At 27.1% G+C, this 19,500-nt stretch overlaps 1 protein-coding gene and 1 long non-coding RNA gene across 3 annotated transcripts in view; one reads left to right on the forward strand and one right to left on the reverse strand.

Annotated features, from left to right (window-relative positions):
• LOC136085959 (uncharacterized) overlaps positions 1-19,500 on the reverse strand; it is a 49,146-nt gene that overhangs the window by 4,837 nt on the left and 24,809 nt on the right. The window lies entirely within an intron of this gene.
• The window catches only part of LOC100215529 (serine/threonine-protein phosphatase PGAM5, mitochondrial), a 31,472-nt gene continuing 23,135 nt past the window's right edge, over positions 11,164-19,500 (forward strand). Inside the window, exons 1-2 of one of the 2 annotated variants that reach the window (XM_065808004.1) lie at positions 11,164-11,589; positions 18,061-18,274. In XM_065808004.1, the coding sequence (XP_065664076.1) occupies positions 11,216-11,589; positions 18,061-18,274 (588 nt within the window). In that variant the 5' untranslated portion in view covers positions 11,164-11,215. The remainder of the gene's footprint in view (positions 11,590-18,060; positions 18,275-19,500) is intronic. The other variant, XM_065808005.1, reaches the window with a different exon arrangement.

Raw genomic sequence — 19,500 nt, forward strand, 5'->3', positions numbered from 1 at the left:
TCAGCTTTAGAAAAAGCAATCAAAGCTAAAGACGACCAGTTAACTGAAAAAAACCAAAAAATAGAAGAATTAATAAAAAAGTTAGAAAATAAAAATTGTAATTATGAAAAAGGTAACGAGGAACTTTGGACTGATGATGTAAAAGGTAAACAGAAGAGAAAATCAATAAATCAACTCAACCTGATTAATGCAGTAGCCAAAGAATCAAAAGAACGAAAAATGCGAGAAAAGAATGTAATTATTTTTGGTTTAGCAGCATCTACGAATAAAAATAAAGATAATGCATTTGACGAGGATAAAAAATATGTGATTTTTTATCCTCGTCAAATGCATTATCTTTATTTTTAACATGCATTATGCATTATAACTATTTTTAACAAAATTGATACAAATGTTAATATAGAACACATTATCAAGTTAAAAACAAGGAACGAAAATCAACCACCTTTTATCGTTGTCTTAAAAGATAAACATATAAGTATATATAAGACATATAAGAAATAAAGTTTTAAAGTCTTCAAAAGTATTAAAAGACGATGACTCGTTCTCGAAAGTATTCATAAATCCTGATCTTACAGAAGCAGAAAGACATAAAGCAAAACTCTTAAGAGAAGAATGTCACCGAATGAACACAGAAAGAAAACAAAGAAATGAAAATAATAATTATTTCAGTATCAGATATGATTGAGTAGTGAAAATCACTGTATAGCAATTACCAAAAAACTATAAGATTAACAAAATCGAGTATCATAAATCAACGGACAAGAACAACAAAACCATCAATGAAATATTTAAAAAAATAAATTACGTGTCAAAATCAATTGAGTCAATAAACATATTATCTGAAAATACAAAAAAACTAACAATTAATAATAACGACGTAACAGAAAATTTTTTATCATGTTGGTATACAAATGCTACATCATTAAATTTTAAATACAATGAATTTATTGCTGAAATAGTCACATCTTACCCACAGATACTTTTTATTAGTGAAACATGGTTTAATGAAAAGTCATTAAGTAATGTTCCCGGTTATAATATATTTCGCAAAGATCGAGTAGGTAAACGAGGAGGGGAAGTATGCATATATATCAAAGAAAATATTAAATCTGTTACAGTTTCTGATAAAATGTTAAATGATGACGACTTAGAGCAAGTTTGGACATCACTGCATATTGGCAATGAAAAGATACTTTGCGGATGCATTTATAGACCAGGCACAATTGACTATGAATCTAATCTAAAAATAATAAATTCAATTAATCAATAAACGAAGTTACAATCTATTGATAAAAAGTAATTATTCCGGCCTATTGATATGTGGAGATTTTAACTACTTTTTTTAATTAAACCAACTTTTCAAATTAATGAATTTAAATCAAATAATGTTCTTGACCTAATATTAACAGAGTCAAACAAAAGAATAGTTGATTTGAATCATTTTGATAATTTGGGTGCACTTAGTCACGGTCATCAGATCCTAAAGTTTTTGTATTGCTTTAGAAATAATTTAAAAAAAACGGAAACAGTAAAAAAAATATAACTCTGTACAAATACGGCAATTATAATGGCTTTTCCGATATGCTAAATAGCTACGACTGGCATCTTGAATTCAAAAATTTAGATGCTAATGTTTCATACAACAAATTTGTCAATATTTACAATAAAGGTCTTATATATTTCATTCCAACAATTACAAAGGGAGTTGTTAAAACAAAAGCGCCTTGGATGAACTCTTACTTAAAAAGTTAATTAGAAAGAAAAAAAACCTCTGGAGAAAATGTTTACATAATCGTTTTTTAAACAAAGGAAATGTATTAGAATACAAATCAATTAAAAATAAAGTAAAAAAAGAAATTAAGAACCAAATTAAATTATATGAAACAACCATCGCCTTAAACGTTAAAAAGAACCCAAAAGCAATTTATGCTTATATAAACAAAAAATCAAAAGTTAAAGAAGGAATTAACGCATTAAATGTAAACGGCAAACTTGAAACAAATTATTTATCAATAGCGCATTTCTTAAATAACTATTTTAGCTCCGTTTTCACCAATGAAATTAGTGACAATATGCCATTCTTTAAAAATAGAACATTATTTGTGATGACCCTACATTTTCACCGGACAAAGTTTATATAATCCTGAAGTCACTAAATCCAAATAAATGTACAGAAGTAGATTTTCAAATTGGTCTCCAATTACAAGTGGAGTACCGCAAGGGTCTGTCTTGGGTCCGTTTATGTTTATTGTTTATATAAACGACTTCCCGAATGAGTTATCAACGAACTGTAAAATGTATGCTGATGATATTAAACTAATTAACATAATTAGATCATCTTCTGATATAGAAAAGACTCAAACAGATCTAAACAAATTAATGACATGGTCACAATTATGGCTATTAAAATTTAATGTCAGCAAATGTAAACGCATGCTTATAGGTAGCAAAAATACTAGGCATATATACACAATGTATGATTCAGTGCTAAATAGAGTTGAATTACCAGAAACAAAAATTGAAAAAGATTTAGGAATTATGATTTCAAACGACTTAAAATGGTCCAGTCAAGTTAATTATGCGTCTGGTAAAGCTAATAAAATGTTAGGAATAATAAAACATTCATTTAAAAATTTAGACATAAACGCATCTAAATTATTGTACACCTCTCTTGTAAGACCGCATCTAGACTACGCAAATTCTGTGTGGTGTCCCTACTTAGAACAAGATAAATAAAAAATTGAATCGATACAACGTAAAGCAACACGAACAAAATGTCTTCAAGGGAAAAACTATGAAAGTAGACTAACCTACTTTAAATTAACGACTCTTGAAAAAAGACGCGAAAGTAATGACTTAATCCAACTTTTCAAAATAGTAAAAAAAAATAGATAACTTAACATTGGAATACCCACCAGATTTAATAACTTCAAATACGAGAGGTCACAACATGAGGTTTCATAGACAATTAATTAAAAATCCAAAGAGGTACTATTTCTTAACAAACCGTGTCATTAGCAGCTGGAATAATTTAGATCAAAACATTGTAGATTCTAAAACACTTAATCAATTTAAATCAAAGTTGGACTTATTTTTAACATAAATTGGCTGTTAAAGCCTAGATTACCTAGGCTCCGTACATTGTCATTGTACATGTACACAGTTATCATTAAATAAATAAATAAATTGCTACCAAAAACAATTCCCTTCGGAAAATTATTAATGACTTGAATAATTATATTGTTATTGAAAATGCATTAACGATTGCAACCATTCTTTTGTACTTCCGCACAAAAGAGTTCTTGTGTGAATGCATTTAATAGCTGAAGCGCTAAGTTCGTGAAAGAGATAAAAAGAACAGTTTAACACTTTTCAGGTTATACAGTTATAATTAAAATGCTAAAAAAATATGAAAGTGGAGCTTCTAAAAGAAGATTAAAGAAAGAGAGAGAGGAAATGGTAGCTAAACTTCCGAAAACTACAACTTTTTTTTCATCAAACCAAACTAATATGCAATTTCCACAAACTGTAGATAGAAATGAAAGAAAAGATGAAAACAATAACACGGAAAATGAGGTAGCCTGCCAAGGTCCTTCAAATGAAATTCAAAATATTGAAAGTGTTGAATCTACAATGCATAATAATGAGCTTGACTCAGGTGCTCCAGTTTTTACTATCTTTAATCACACCTCTAACATCTGCTAAACGAACAATTTACTTTTTAGGCAGTTAATATTTTTATTCTATAAATTGTCACTTATTATTTTTTATTAGGCTTATTTATCATGATTTTTTTTCCTAGATACCATTCTACGCGAAGACCCTGCTTTATGGCCATTACAATTAAAGGAAAATGAACGTATGAAGTATTTAAACAAGGGGTATGCTTTTTTTCAAAATAAAGACTCTAATTTCGAATCTTCGAAGCGGATGTTCAAAAACCAGTACAGGTATTATTCAGTTAAATATTTTCAAAAAGTGATGAATAATGGCGAAAAGTGTGAACGAAAATGGTTAATGTTTTCTGAATCCGCTGGATGTTTGTTTTGTTAAGTTTGCAAATTGTTTTTAACCGATTACGACAACGTATTTGTCAAAAGTGGCTTTTACAATTGGAAAAAAGCTAAACAAACTATTTTCGGCCACGAAAACAGCAAGGAACATATTCAATGTATGATTAAGTGGATAGAATTCATAAAACAAAATATTCATGTCGATGAATATATGGTAAGCAAGATTAAAAGGGAATTTAATTATTGGTCTGCAATCTTAAATAGAATAGTTGCGGTTATTCGTTTTTTAGCCGGAAGAGGTTTAGCATTTCGAGGCCATAATGAAGTCATAGGATCGTCAAATAACGGAAATTACTTAGGCATGTTAGAACTGTTGACTCAATTTGATCCATTTTTAAAGCAACACATTGACACTTTTGAAAATAAAGGCAAAGGTAGTGTAAATTATTTGTCTAAAACTATTTGTGAAGAGCTAATTGATATTATGTCTCAAAAGGTTTTAACGCACATTATTACCGAAATAAAAAAAGCCAAATACTGGGGAATTATCGTAGATTCGACTCCTGATATTTCTCACGTGGATCAACTTTCTGTGATATTTCGTTATTATCTAAATGGCCACGTGTGTGGCCACAATTTTTTTGTTTTCTACAAATTAAAAGCCACGACGGTAAATCTTTGATTACTGACATTTTAGATCTACTGGAAAGATATGATATTGATATAACCAATTGTCGGGGACAGGCATACGATAATGAAAGCAATATGTCTGGTAAATATTCTGGACTACAGTCACGTTTAAAAGAGCGGAGTGAATTAGCTTTTTATATCCCCTGTGCTGGACATTCTTTAAACTTAGTAGGGCAGTGCAGTGTCAGTGAGTGCATCAATTCTATCAACTATTTTGGCGTTCTCCAGAGTTTGTATTCATTTTTTGTATCTTCAACACATAGATGGGATTTATTGAAAGGAAATCATGCTACACTCAAGCGCCTATCAGATACACGATGGTCATGTAGGTCAGAAATTTTGATGGGATTCATGCAGCGCTATGTCATATAGCTGAGGATACAGAAGTAAAATCTGATACTCGTCATGAAGCTTTGTGTTTATTAAGTAAGATCACTAAGCTAGATTTTGCATTCATGACTGTACTTTGGCATCACATACTTAAGAGGTTTAATGCAGTTAGCAAATTTCTTCAAAAAGTTGAATTAGATTTGCATACAGCAAGCTGTATGTTACTTTCACTAATTGACTTTGTAAAAAACTTACGAAACGACTTTACAAGATTTGAGAATGAATCAAAAAAACTTAGCTCGTTTATTGAAAAAGACTATTCGGATAAGAACAAAAAAAGGTAATTAAAAAATTGAGCAACGGGGAAAACCAAGTTGATTGTTTAAGCGTATCCGACAAGTTTCGAGTAAATACATTTTTTGTCATTATTGACAAACTTGTGACACAATTAACTATAAGAAGTGATAATTACAACCACGTAAATAAGTTATTTGGATTTCTATCGATGCTGTTAACTATTAGTACCATGGAATTGCAAGTTAGCGCGAAAAAAATTATAGAAGTGTACTCAAATGATTTAGATGATAGTTTCATATTTGAAATAGAACAATTTGTAACATTATTAAAGTTGCAGCCTCCGGGTTTTTTTTCGCATAAAAAAGATAATTCTGAGACTGAAAACACATTGATTCCTCTTCATATTTTAAATTGGATTGTTGAAACCAATATTATTGATATATTTCCAAATGTTTATATAGCATATCGCTTGTTTCTAACTATTCCCATAACAAATTGCGAGGCTGAGAGATCATTCTCTACTCTAAAAAGAGTTAAGAACATGCACCGATCAACAATGGTTCATAGTCATTTAAGTAATATAGCAAAATTAACTATTGAGTCAAATTATTAGAAACTTTGGATTTCAGCGATGTGATTGCAGAGTTTGCGGGGAAGAAAAGCAGAAAAAAATCACTCAACTTAATTCAATAAAATAAATATAAAATTTGTATATAAATAAATATCAGTGATAGCGTTTTCAAGAAAGTCTTTGTTTTACTCATTTTTGTCGTTGTTAGTGAAACGGGGCCTCCTACTTTTAAATAGCCTCGGGCCCCGAAAAGTCTTAATTCGCCACTGTTGTAGTCAGAAGTTAAATTACACAAATTTGAATTACTTGTCCCTTCGACAAATGGTTTAACATGATGTAGAGAGTATTTTTTTTTTAATGTGTTGTTCCCTTTACTGTTTCTTAATAAAGATGTTGAGTTTGAGAAAATATCAAGTATCGGATATGAACCAAACCAATAAAGAGTCATTTTTTCACCTTTTCTCATTTCTCTTCTCTTTTAAGATTTCTCAATAGTATTTTTTTAACAACAAAATTTTTTGATGATGTTGCATGCTTTCTATTATAGTCTATTTTTTTGTTTCTTTTGTGCACAAACAATATTAGTCATGGCTTTTTCTTCAAGTCCTCTTTTCATTTGTAAAACTTTTTTATCGTATACAGGATTGAAGTTATACCCATTGAGTACTTGTGTGAACTTTGCATTATACTTATACATAAGGTAAAATGGTGAATTCTCCATTGAATCGTGCATTTTAACCCGTAAAGCAAAAAAGATTATATCTAAAACTAAGGCCCAACCTTTATCATTTTCATTTAAGACCTTGATAATTGCTTTCCTATTTTTCTGATTCCGTCTCTCCACAAGGCCATTGGCTTGTGGGTGGTAAGAAGAGGTTACACGTTGCTGAACGTCTGTCATATGATGTAGCGCAATGAATACTGAATTTACAAATTCACAACCTTGATCATAAATTTGTATTTGAAAACAATCATGCCTGCAAATAACTCTATAGAGAAAGGCCACTACTGATACTGCTATTTTGTCAATAAGAGGTTCAGCCTCAGTCCACTTAAAATAATAATCTATAAAGACAATTACATAATTAGATCTATTTGATTCAGGTAATTTAATTAAATCTACACCAACTTGTTTCCTAACTTGTTCTTCAACTTTAGCAGGTTTTAAAGCAGGAGATACTTTTAGGTTTCTGTTAGAGGTTTTTTACATTGAGCTACATGTTTGGTGATCCTCCTTAATTGAATGCCAAAAAAATCTTGAAGAAATTTGCTTTCTCACAGCATTAATGTCCAAGTGGCTTGCTAATTCAACAGCTTTCTCAGAAGTTCCAAGACTTTCATGGACTTCTTTTACAATGCTTAATTATTCTTCCCGATCTATTACCACAATCACCTACAATAAAAAAATTTATTTGTATGAAATTTTTACAGTATTTTGAGTTGTTTTAAAGATATAAATTTTCGAATTTTCGAATTTAAAAATGTTGTGTTAATAATTAACTGTGCTTTATTGTGAATTAACTTAATTCACAATAAAGCACAGCACAGAATTTTGTTTAATTACTTTATTTTATTTAAGTAAAACCTTTTAAATTAATAAAAATTTCTTTCCATAAAACAAGTTTTCCTAACTTTGGCAATACCTTTTTTGCAATACATCAACTTATTGTCAACAGTAACAAAGTTTTTACACTGCCGTTTAAAATTTGCTTTTTTTCTTTTCTCATTCACACCTTCAAAGTATTGCCATTTAAATATTTCCGGGTATCATTAAAGTTAATATTTTGTACATCTTGACAAAATAAGCTATATAAATTGTAAACTAAAAAGTCAGTAAAATAATAACAAGTGAAGTAAAATTTTAACGTTAAAATATTACTGCCTCAGTATAATTTTAACGTTATTATTTTACCGCAAAAGAACTTCGAACGGTTGAAAACTTCTGCGCTACACCGGTATTTTCAACTCCCGGTATTTTCAATAACAAGATCTCCGGAGGTTGTTTTTTAATTTTCGTTCTTAACTCACGTCATAGTATTTTGATTATATTTAATGTTTATTATTGAGATAGTTACTTACTGTGTGAAATCTGTAAAGTTACCTAACTTCAAAGCATTTGAAATATAATATTATATATGCGATAATGGTTGTTTTAAACAAGATTTATTAAATTATACAACTAAATTTTGTAGTTTTATTTTATTTTTCTGTTTAATCAAATATTATAATATATTTTTTGCCAAATAATCTTGAAGATTTTAAATGACTCTTAAAAATAGATAACATTTTTTTATTAATGCAAACATGCATGAAAAGACAGTTTTCAAATTTTTTTTGATTTTAAAAATGTAAGGTCTGGTTTGTGAATGAATTGCTTGTATGGATATGTGGAAAAAGTTTAATTTTTAATAGTCTTTTTTTTGAATAATAGAGAGGTATTTTTTTATCCGAACAATTATATTCCTGACATAAACTTTGAGAACAAAATCAAGCAAAATACACTTTTTTTTTCTTTAAGCAATACTTATTTTTTGTCTCAACAAGATTTTTAGGGGTTAGACAAAATTCCATTTAAATTTTTGTATTTTAGTCATAAATGGTTTATATGATCATTCCAGGTTATATTTTTACTAATCTTGTTCCGAGATTGTTAGCACACTTTCAAGAAATAATTTTTATTTATTAAATTAAATTTAAATTGATGGTCAGGTTTTTAGAGAACTAATGTATTTGTATTTAACTTGTATTTAAAAATTATTTTATTTAAATTTAGTCAGTTACAGAGGTTTTAAGACCATTGTTAACACATTTGTTAATTATATTAATAAATATAATTAACAAATTTGTTAACAATGGTCTTTATCATAGTTTTTGAGCCAACAAAGTTTTGTGGCTTTAGATATATTATTTATAATATAGGTTAAAAACAATTATGGACCCAGCACAGCCTTCTAAAGGACTGTTCAATAATTGAATTGCTTATTTCAGAAACTGATTTCAGAAAAAATTATATTAATGAAACAATAAATTAAAAAACTTATTATCTCAGGGTAAAATTTTAAAAAATATTTAATTTTTTAATTAATGAGATTTCAAAAAAAGATTTGGGATTCAACAAAAAAAAGTGTTATAAATTAATAATTGTTTTTATGGTGACCATATATTGTTTATTTAATGATGGACTTTTTCAATTTACATATGCAGTTACTTCTGCAATAAATAGAGGACTTGTGTTTTTTCTGCAATAAATATTTTTTGTATTAGAGTAATAAAAATAAAAAAGTTTTTATTAAATATTTTTATAATGTGCAGTTATGGGTAAGTTCTACAATGTGTCTTATAGAGTAAAAAAATACTATTCATCATAAGCTTGTTCTTAAAGTTCATTTTCACATGTTGCCCATGAATATAGTTTATCATAAAAAGCTGGAATATCTATATCATGAGGAAGGTAATAATCAAGTTTTCTGATAACTTCAATTTTCTGTTAATTAGCTCAATGTATTCCTTCAACATATAGATGCAGCCACAGGTTTTCATTTTTTCTTTTTAAAACAGCAAAATCTTTATCACCAGATATAATAGAATGTCCCCAGATTGAAAATTTTGTTCAATATTTTCAAATTTTCTAAGTTATACTTCACAACATGTGTAAAATTATATAATTCTCATTATGGTCCCACAATGATGCATTAAAATGTGTAGGTCCTTCACTTTTCCATTACTATAATCCAAATTAATATATAGCAATAAAAAATATAGATACTTTATTTAGGCCTTTCAAAGCAACTGCTCATAGTATACAAAGAAAACTGAAGTGTTATTTGTAAGACTATGGACACCTAGGACAATTTTCTTGGACAGATATTTTGGTTTATTGTAAGTATTGCATGTAATCTACTAATATTACACCAATATTACCCCGACTGATCTTATATGGATAATTCAGCAACAATTTTCATTTTTTTGTAAAACTTCTGAACACATTCAATAAAAGTAAAGTTGTTAGTTATTTTATTAGACTTGTATGCATGCTTATTTCAAAAATCTCTTAGTCATTAACTAAAAGGAAACTATAACTTACTCGGACTCTTCTCCTTGTGAAACACTTGGCAGTTCTCTCCCTTTCCAGTCAACATAAGCAGAACCCTTCACTTTAGCCTTTTTATAGTACATTTCTTTTGTAATCAGAAGTGTTAAGTGCGCCTTTTTTTATTCTTTTATGAGGTAACATTTTGGTAGAAAAATCTTGTAGAACATCTTGTAAAGGTATATCGAAACCCTTTATATATACATTTTTTTTTTGTTCAACAAACACCCAACTCTGGCAGCTGTAGAAAACTCTCAACTTTTAGTGCAGAAACCTAAGTCCCAGACTTATATTACTTCTATGAAAAATTCACGGACAATGTGTACTTGTTTTGTCTTCCATAAAATGATGTATTTACATGCACAAATTAAAAAAAAAAAAGTGGAAAAATTACAAGTAAAAAAAGTCTCATGGACGGTTTGGAAAGATTTCCAAACCACTTGCTATAGATCTCTACATGTCTAGAATCACCTCCTAAAATATCTAATATGGGGTTTTTCATTAGTATTACTTTCAGAATTTTCAAACTGTGGTATTTAACTAGTTTTTATGTCTTTTTGTTTTGCATTTCTCTTTGTTTTGACATGAGAACTTATTCCTTTGCTCTTTTTTTTTGTTATTAACATACTAACAAAGCTTATTTCTATTAAAAAGCATTTTGTTTCCTTTGAAAACTTTACAAATAACACTAAATAAGATAAAAAATAATTTAAAAGATAAATTGATAATGTAATAATGTTTTAAAAAAATTTGATAATGTAAATGAAAATATTTTATTCAGAGTAAAGGTAGAAAAACTTTTAAAGTTAATTTTATTGTATTTATATTATCAATTATTTTTCAATTTTTTTTAAACTACAAAAGTTAAGCAATAATAGCTTTTTTTAAAAACATGACTAGATTTTTTTTTGTATTAATGTTTTATGAACCATATTTTATTGTAAATATAACTTGTATAAAGTTGAGTTTCATTGTTTAATTGTTGTTGGTTGAGTTTAATGCTGTAAGAATCTTAATAGAATTCACACTTTGAGATTTTAAGTAAAATAAGAAAATAAAATGTTTAATATAGTTATAAAAAAAAACATTTATTCTTACTTTATTTTATTTATTGTATTATATATTTTAAATTTTTTTTTAACTATAATGTTATTTACTTTATTATAATTTTAAGAATTATACCAACAATAATAAAATAATGGCTACCCATATAATTTAAAGATGTCTAAACTGCGTATGGCTGTTTCACGTTTGTTAGCACTTGGTGGACTCACAGCTGTATCAGGAACATCATATGTCCTTTATAAATATTCATCGTTTAATGAGAAAGTTGATTGCAGAGGTGCTGTATACGGAAAGAAAGATTTTGAGCCTGTGCTAAACTCACAAGCAAAATGGGATGATGATTGGGATTGCAGAAAAATACAGATTAAAAAAGATTTAATAAGTCTAGAGCCTCAAGAAATTACTCATTCACTAAAAAATGTTGATGAAAAACCTAAGCCTACTGCTACAAGACATGTTATATTAGTTAGACATGGTCAATATATAACAAAAGATTCAGATGAGGAAAGAATTTTAACTGATATTGGAAGGTAACTTTTTTTTTGGAAATCGGTATTTAAACTTCAATTAGCATTTTTGTTGCATAAAACTAAATAACTCATTTATTATAGCAATAAAAATCATGTTATCAAATATACTTATCATTAGGGTATCCATACTGGACAGAAAATCAGTACTGGTATTACAGTATTATAAAAATATTATACCAGAATACATATAGTTTAACCAGAATTCAAAAAAAAAATTGTTATTTTTAAACCAAATTTAAATTAATTTAGTTTAAAAATATAATCAAATTAAGACAAATCAAGAAGAACTTGAAACCATTTAATTACCAATTAATCGATCTATTTGGTAAAACTTTTATAACTTGTTGAATGAAAGTACCTTTTTAAAAAAACAAAAACCATCCAGAGTTTTGTGGTCCAAGCTATATGTAGATAAGAAATAAAGTCAAACAACTCTGTTCTTTTTCCTATGATATATTCATTTAATGCAGTAAGGTTTTCTTTGCTAAGTGATGACTTAATTTCATTCAGCCTGTCAAACATAAATTTATTTACTTATAAACAATGGTTGAAAACTGATAGTTGCTTCTTAGAAATAATAGTCAAAACCCTGATTAGTTTCAAGAAAAGTTGCATGAACTCATAAAACATTACTATGTTAGCAAATAACATAGAAAAGTGCATGTGATGGTGTAAGTAGCATTGCTAAATGAATTATTAACAATCTCTCCATTCAAACACCAATTGGAAATCAACCTTTGAAAATTTTGACACCAAAGGACATATTTTTAGTTGCTAAAGATAGTTTTAAAAATTCATCAGGTATATAGCATTTTATTGTTTTAGTTTAGAGTTTTTTTGTTTTTTTTTATCATAATGGACTTTTAACTAAAAATATTTAAAATAGCTTCTAATATTATTTGTTATAAAAAGTCAATCCCAATTTTTTAAAATAAAATTGTAAAAAAATAATTCATTAAACAAAATCTTACTAGTAACATTTTAAAAATGATGTCTTCAGATTTATCTGATTTAAACCTATTTTTAGATTTATCTATGTATCTGATACCAAAACAGCTGCTAAAATACATGAAGTACTAACTAAATGGTTTGAGAAACTTCCTGCTTTAAAAAAAAAAACTTGCACATGTCATTATTTCTCACCTCAATCATGCAGTATAAAAACAAATGTAACACCAATGAGCAGTAAATTTGACATTTTGACATGCTGAAAGATACTTATTTATACAAATGTCACTTAAAATTGGTATCAATATTCAATAGATAGCATACTTAAATGTGATTCTGTTTGTGTCAGCTGTTTACAAAATGCTGGCGATTATTTCAAGTATCCAATAACACCAGATATTCATCAAAGTGGCGTTATTCATCGAAGTGGCGTTATTGCCACAATACATAAGTTTGAGTTTGAGAGTTTTATTTCTATTTTGTTAAAAAAAAGATTAAATAAATGAATATATGTGTTAATTGTTTTTCATTATCAGTTAGAAGGTAAAAACCAAACCTATTAAAAGCTGTTTGTATTATGTATTGACTTCTTTTGAGTTCTTTAACACTCCTTATTTATTATAGAAGTCTTTAAAAAAGCTGTTTAGCATTATTTTGGATGATATCAGTTGTTTAAATTATAATGCCCTTTTTTTTGTGTAACCTATGTTTAAAGTATCACATTTAAATAATAATGAAGGTCTTTAATTAGTTACTGCCACTGTATTTGTGCATTATAAAGACCAGATTAATGAGGGGGAAACCGACCATATCTTTCCTTTTTGTTAAGAATTGACTGAAAGATTGCACGCCTCACACAGGTAAGTAGGCAAGTTAAAAGGGCACTTAAAAGGTCAGTAGGCAAGTTAAAAGGTTTTCCAATAATGCACTCAACCGTTGATATTTGAATAATAGGGTTATTGGGTCATTTCATATAAAATCATTCAAAAAAAAAGAAAATGTCACCCATACATCTCAAAATTGCTTTATTTTTTCATCCTTTGCGGTCCATATTAAATAAATGATAACTGCAAAAATTACAGCTAAAAATATACATGGGTTGTTGAGATATCGTCCGTTGAAACAATGCTGATTCAGCATTTCTGTGGTTATCTGAAGAGACAATAAAGCACATTTGACATATAATTTCTTGATAATGGTCTGGAGAATTCTCCTAAAATTTGGAATCCTAATGGCTTTTTGCTTTGGGAATTCAAAAAAACTACTCTTAGGACTTGATAGTCTCAAGAAATGTCTTGTTTATCCAATTTTTTCAAAATTATTGACTAATAAATTATTGATTAAGTTACTAATAACATTTAAATAAATTAAAACAACATTATTTTAAATGTTTATATTTTTATTTATTTTATTGTAACCAACTCCTAACTATATTTTCTTATATTTTTCAAACTATATTTTCTTAATCAGACTTGTTGAATGTATGACCTGATATTGTTGTGGGCGTAAAAATTATGCATATAACTTCGTAGTTAAGCACTCAGCACTCATCATTTCCAAAAGAAAATTTCAAAAACATGCAATATTCTCCATTTTTTTTAATATTAAATTTTAATCTCTTTACTGTTTTTGTTTTTTGGAATAATATCAAATACTTTAGAATATTTTGGCTTTACAAGAGGTATCAAACTTAACTTTTTTCTAAGTTTTTTTTAAATTGGTTAAAATATAAAAATTGATTGTGATCAATATCGTGAATCTTTGCTTTTGCAGTGCTCATTCTTTAACTACTCTGTAAATATTTGAAATATTGGAAATATTGGAAATTAGTTTAAACGATCAGTTAATAAATATCAGTTTAAAGAATTACTTAATACATATCAAACAAATAGTTTATAAATATTAGAAATAAGTATAATTTGTAAACTTTAATTTGTTTTTTTGCAGCTATAAAACTAACAATGCTTAACACTTAAAAGTATTAACAGTTGAAACTGATCGCCATATTGCAATTAAAAACTAATTTAAAACCAGTAATACTATCCTAAGACTATTCTAAATCTAGAAATAAATATATCATTATCATCATCATCATTATCATTATTGCTATCACCTAAGACTATTCTAAGTTATCTGATAACAACAGATCGATAAAATGTGTTCAAAAAGATAATTAAAACATTATTAAAACAGGTGAATCTAACTCAAGATAATTATATAATTATATAATTCTTTGTTTAACTTTTAAAAGTTAAAATAACCAACTAAATTTAATTTCTCAAAAAAACTTATACAGAATAAATAGTCTTAAAGTACCTTCCAACACATGTTCATATTAAAGACAATGTTTATAAAATAAATTTGAGAAAGAATTTACGTAGAAACTAAATTTTTTTTGATTAAAACTAAATAGTCAGTGTATATAAAAGATCTCAACTTAACCTACTTTAGTTTGATCCTAAAGTCTTTATAATACACACTAGGGTTTCTCATTTCCCTTAAATTTTGCATCCTAGGATTCCCTATGGATTTTATTTTAACTAAAGTCACAATTTTAAAAAATAACAAGCAAGCAGTTTCTAGCACAAATTTATATTAGCACACTAATTTAAATTATTTTTTGAATTAAAAAATTGTTTTAAAAAGCATAAATAATCAATTGATTTATCTCTTAATTGTGAACAAATATTCCCCATAAATATTCCCGCTGCAGAAAAAGCTATTTCTGGTTCAACCGATGTTTGCTTGAGGGCCATTAATACTAAGTATTGGTTGTCTAAACTTCCGTTACACTTTCTAGTGTTCTCGAAAATATTTATTTCTTTTAATGAGACTTTTTAAATTGCAAGGGCTTTTAATACACATGTTTTTGCTTTAAGAAATATTTCTAGCATTGCAACAAGACTATTCCACCTTGTTTTTACATTGCCCGCGTGTAGAAAATCCCTTGTGCATTATTTTTACATTGCACTATTTGCAAGTGGCAGATTTGCCACATTTTTTCTTTTCAAAAAATATTGCAATGCTTTCAATCCACTTTCTATCGACATGGTTATTATGAATCGTAAAATAACTAAATGATTAATAAATTAGATATACAGGGATTATCTTTTTAAGATAATCCCTGTATATCTAATTTATTAATCATTTAGTTATTTTATAACTAAATGATTAATAAATATTAATCATTTAGTTATAAAATATAATATTTCTGGAAATTCCAGATATTTTTCTCAAGTTTTAGTTTTCCCGGATATACAAAATATTTTCCATACATACAAGTTTTGGTATATATTTTTGTAATATATTTCTTTTTTAAGTTTTTTCACTCAGCACTTACACAAAATTGAGAAAAGTTTGAAAAAAGTGTTAGAAACAACTCAGCTCTAAGCAAAATTAAGAGGAAAATATAATTCGGATTTTTTTCCGGATATTTTACCCAAACAATTCTCCAGGTTTTCAAATATGGTCTGGATGATCTATGGATATAACACATTACTAACAAAAAAAAAATAGTGTAAGTTTATACACCCTTAGTTACAGTTATTTTAATACAGAAAATATTTAGTTTTTCAATAATACAATAAGCAAAATGTTTAATTTTACAATTATTTGAAATTATAAAAACCAAGTGAAACATATGTTGCTTTCGTTGCCTAAAATCAATAAATGTTTTTTACTCTTATTTTATAATAACAATGAAAAAGAAGAATTTTCTTAAATCTTGAAAAAATACTTGTTAAAAAGCTTCGTGTTATTCAAGATGAAATATATATCCTGGAAATTTTTTGCTGTATTGAGCGATATCTGGCTGTCACTTTCACCCCCAGAAAACAGGCTTCCAGGATCTCGTTTGAGAAACCCTGATATACACGCCACTACAGACACAATCTCCAGACTTAATTTGTACTTGATAATAACTTTAGTCCCTTTAATTCTTAAAAGTTTCAATGTATAACTTATGACATAATGAAATATGTAATTAAAAAGTTACCTTTTTTCTTCTATTATTATTAAAATACATTGAATTATTTTTTTCCACCTAAAATAACAAGACAAACTTATTTGTATTAATTTTCACATACCCCCCCCCCCCCCCTCTCCCAATTATAAACAGAAAAAAATTAAACACCATTATCATTTTTTAAGTTTTATTAGTGCTTGTTTTAAAATATATTTTATATACTTGTTTTGCCTTTAAAATAAATTTTATTTATCTATAAATATTATTTATTATTTATCAATTGTATGATTTTTATACAAGTATTATACGTTTTATTGAATTTTTTTTTTTTTTTAGCAAAATGAACTTTGTTCTAGTTTTATTTATTTATTGCAATGATTATTACTTATTATTAAATTGTTGTTTTAATTAATGTTTTATTTTGATAAACAAAAGTATTTATTTGGGATGTTTGACAAACTTCACAAGGTTTTGTTGAAAATATTAATAATTATGTTGATTTAATTTTAACCTGGTAAATTTTGATAATTTGGATATATAATAATTAGGTAATCGTGTAATATATTGCATTTTGATAACTTCTGTAAAGTTTTGTAACTCAATGTAAAGTAAAGTTTTGTAACTTAATTTTGTAATTCTGTAAATACTCAATGTAAAGTAAAGTTTTGTAACTCAATTTTTAACCTCTTAAAAATGAAGAAAACATATAAGGATACAATAAATAATATAGTTGAGAATGGTATTGGTTATAAATACTTTAGTTTTCTTATAGCTAAAAGCATAAAAATTGAGTTGAGTGTGGTTTTTGACCAATGTTGTTCATATGGATACTGCAAATCTATGCCACTTGAAAAAGAATGTCTGAAATAAAAATAACAATTATTGCAAATAAACATTTTGATTGGTTTCACAAAGTTATAAAATTATGTTAATCAGAAAATCAGAAATCATAAAACTAAATAAATTAAAATCAGAAATTACAAAACCAAATAAAATTTATGTTTAAACAATCAAGAAAACAAAGTTCACAAATGGAGATTAATCTAAAATAGCAAATGCTTATATTTAGTGTACATGAGTTCATCAGAAAACAAATCGTTTTTAACATAAATGTGATAGCTAAAAAAATCTTATCTACAAATCAATTGTTTAGCTTTTTTCTGCAATATACACTCATTGTAAAGTACAAATATCATTTTTCTCTGTAACATCTAAAATGTTAAATTCATTTTACAATAATTTAAAAATAGCTACACCTTGAGCAGGTTCTAGAAAAACAGGTTTGCAACTTGTTATCATTTTAAAAACTGATAGTATAGCGGGGATTACATTGTAAGCGCACAGCTAAAAAAATATGTTTTAAATATTAAAAAAAAACTACAATATATTTTGTGATGATGAAGGATTTAATTACTAACAGTAACAGAAACATCAACAACATTATTATTAATATTAATTATAAATTGTTGTGATATTTTTATAATATATTTATAAGAAATGTATATTTCTAAGAATATATTTATGATATATTATAGGAAATTTAATGTGTTCACTTCTAGACAACAAGCTGCTGCAACAGCACTCAGGTTGAAGTCTTTAAATATTTCATTTAACAAAATAACTGTTTCGACAATGACACGTGCAAAAGAAACCGGAGTTATAATTAGTGACCAGATGCCAGAAGTTCCAATTGAATATTGCTCTTTAATAAGAGAAGGTGCACCATATCCTCCAGAACCACCATCAAAATCTTGGAATCCAGAGCGTTGGGTAGTATGTTGTATATTTTGTTTATTAAAAATTTATATGTATATATATATATGTATATATATATATTAGTGACGTACCGATAACACTTTTTCGGCCGATGGATGAGAAAAGGCCGATAATTTTAATTTTTTCAATATTTTAATTATTAAAATATTGAAAATATAAAACCATACAACTTTAAATCGTGAAATCTTTTTCATGGAATCAGTACTGGTAAACAAATACTTGGACTCAAATCAGGGCCAAACAGTTATTTTAAGAGATATTTAAAAAACTCAGTTAAAAAAATATACATTTTAGTTTTTTTCCATGCTTTATAGGTTACTTTATAGGTTTATAAGGTTACTTTCTATATATATATATATATGTTTGTGTGCCACAAAATTTGAAATCAATTTTTGAAAGCTTTTTTCTCAACCAATTTTGCTCAAATTTTGCACACTTAATCATTTTCGATGACAATACAAGGAAATGGAAAAATTTGACCAAAAAAAGTTAATTAAGTTAACAAAAATTTAATTTGTATTTTCCCATACATTTTATTTATTTGATATGAATTGCGTATTACGTCACAAAAATCATTGATTTGCAAATTATTTGCAGTTTCGAAGACATTAAAGTGCAGCGATTCAAAACCTATTGTTTTTTAAGTCTTAAGTTATTAAGTTAAAAAACAAAAATTTAGTAAAAACAGTAATTTTTAAATTTAAAAAAAAAAAAAAAAACAGTAATTTTTCCTTCTACAAAAGATAACAAAAAAAGAATTTCTAGGCCCAATAGAATTCTGCTTGCATAAAGCATGGATTTGAAAACAGAATTTTTTTTTGATTTACTAGTTTACTATGAAAAAAAAACTTTCAAAAAATAAATACTATATTTGAGGAATGCTATTTATTTCAATTTTAAAAATAAAATGGTACTATCATAAGCAGTTTACTTAAAATCAGGGATGCGGAGTTCCAAAAAGGACTCCGGATCCCTGTCACAAAAAAAAATTCACAAAAAGATTACTCTGTCCTAGTTTTTGGTATCCAGGAGCCCTAAAAATATAAATAAGTTTATGGAATACTAATAGGAAAAAAATTAAGACTTTTAGGTTAAGGAACATTCGTTTTTTGAACCCGGAGGCCTTAGGTATAATGGCGGCAGGGACTCCAGTACTCCGGGCTTAAAAGCAATAAGTCATTAAATCTTATGAACTTTTTTTTTATAGCAGATTATAAGTCAAC

This window comes from Hydra vulgaris, chromosome 10, assembly GCF_038396675.1.
Source record: "Hydra vulgaris chromosome 10, alternate assembly HydraT2T_AEP".
Classification (NCBI taxonomy): Eukaryota; Metazoa; Cnidaria; class Hydrozoa; order Anthoathecata; family Hydridae; genus Hydra; species Hydra vulgaris.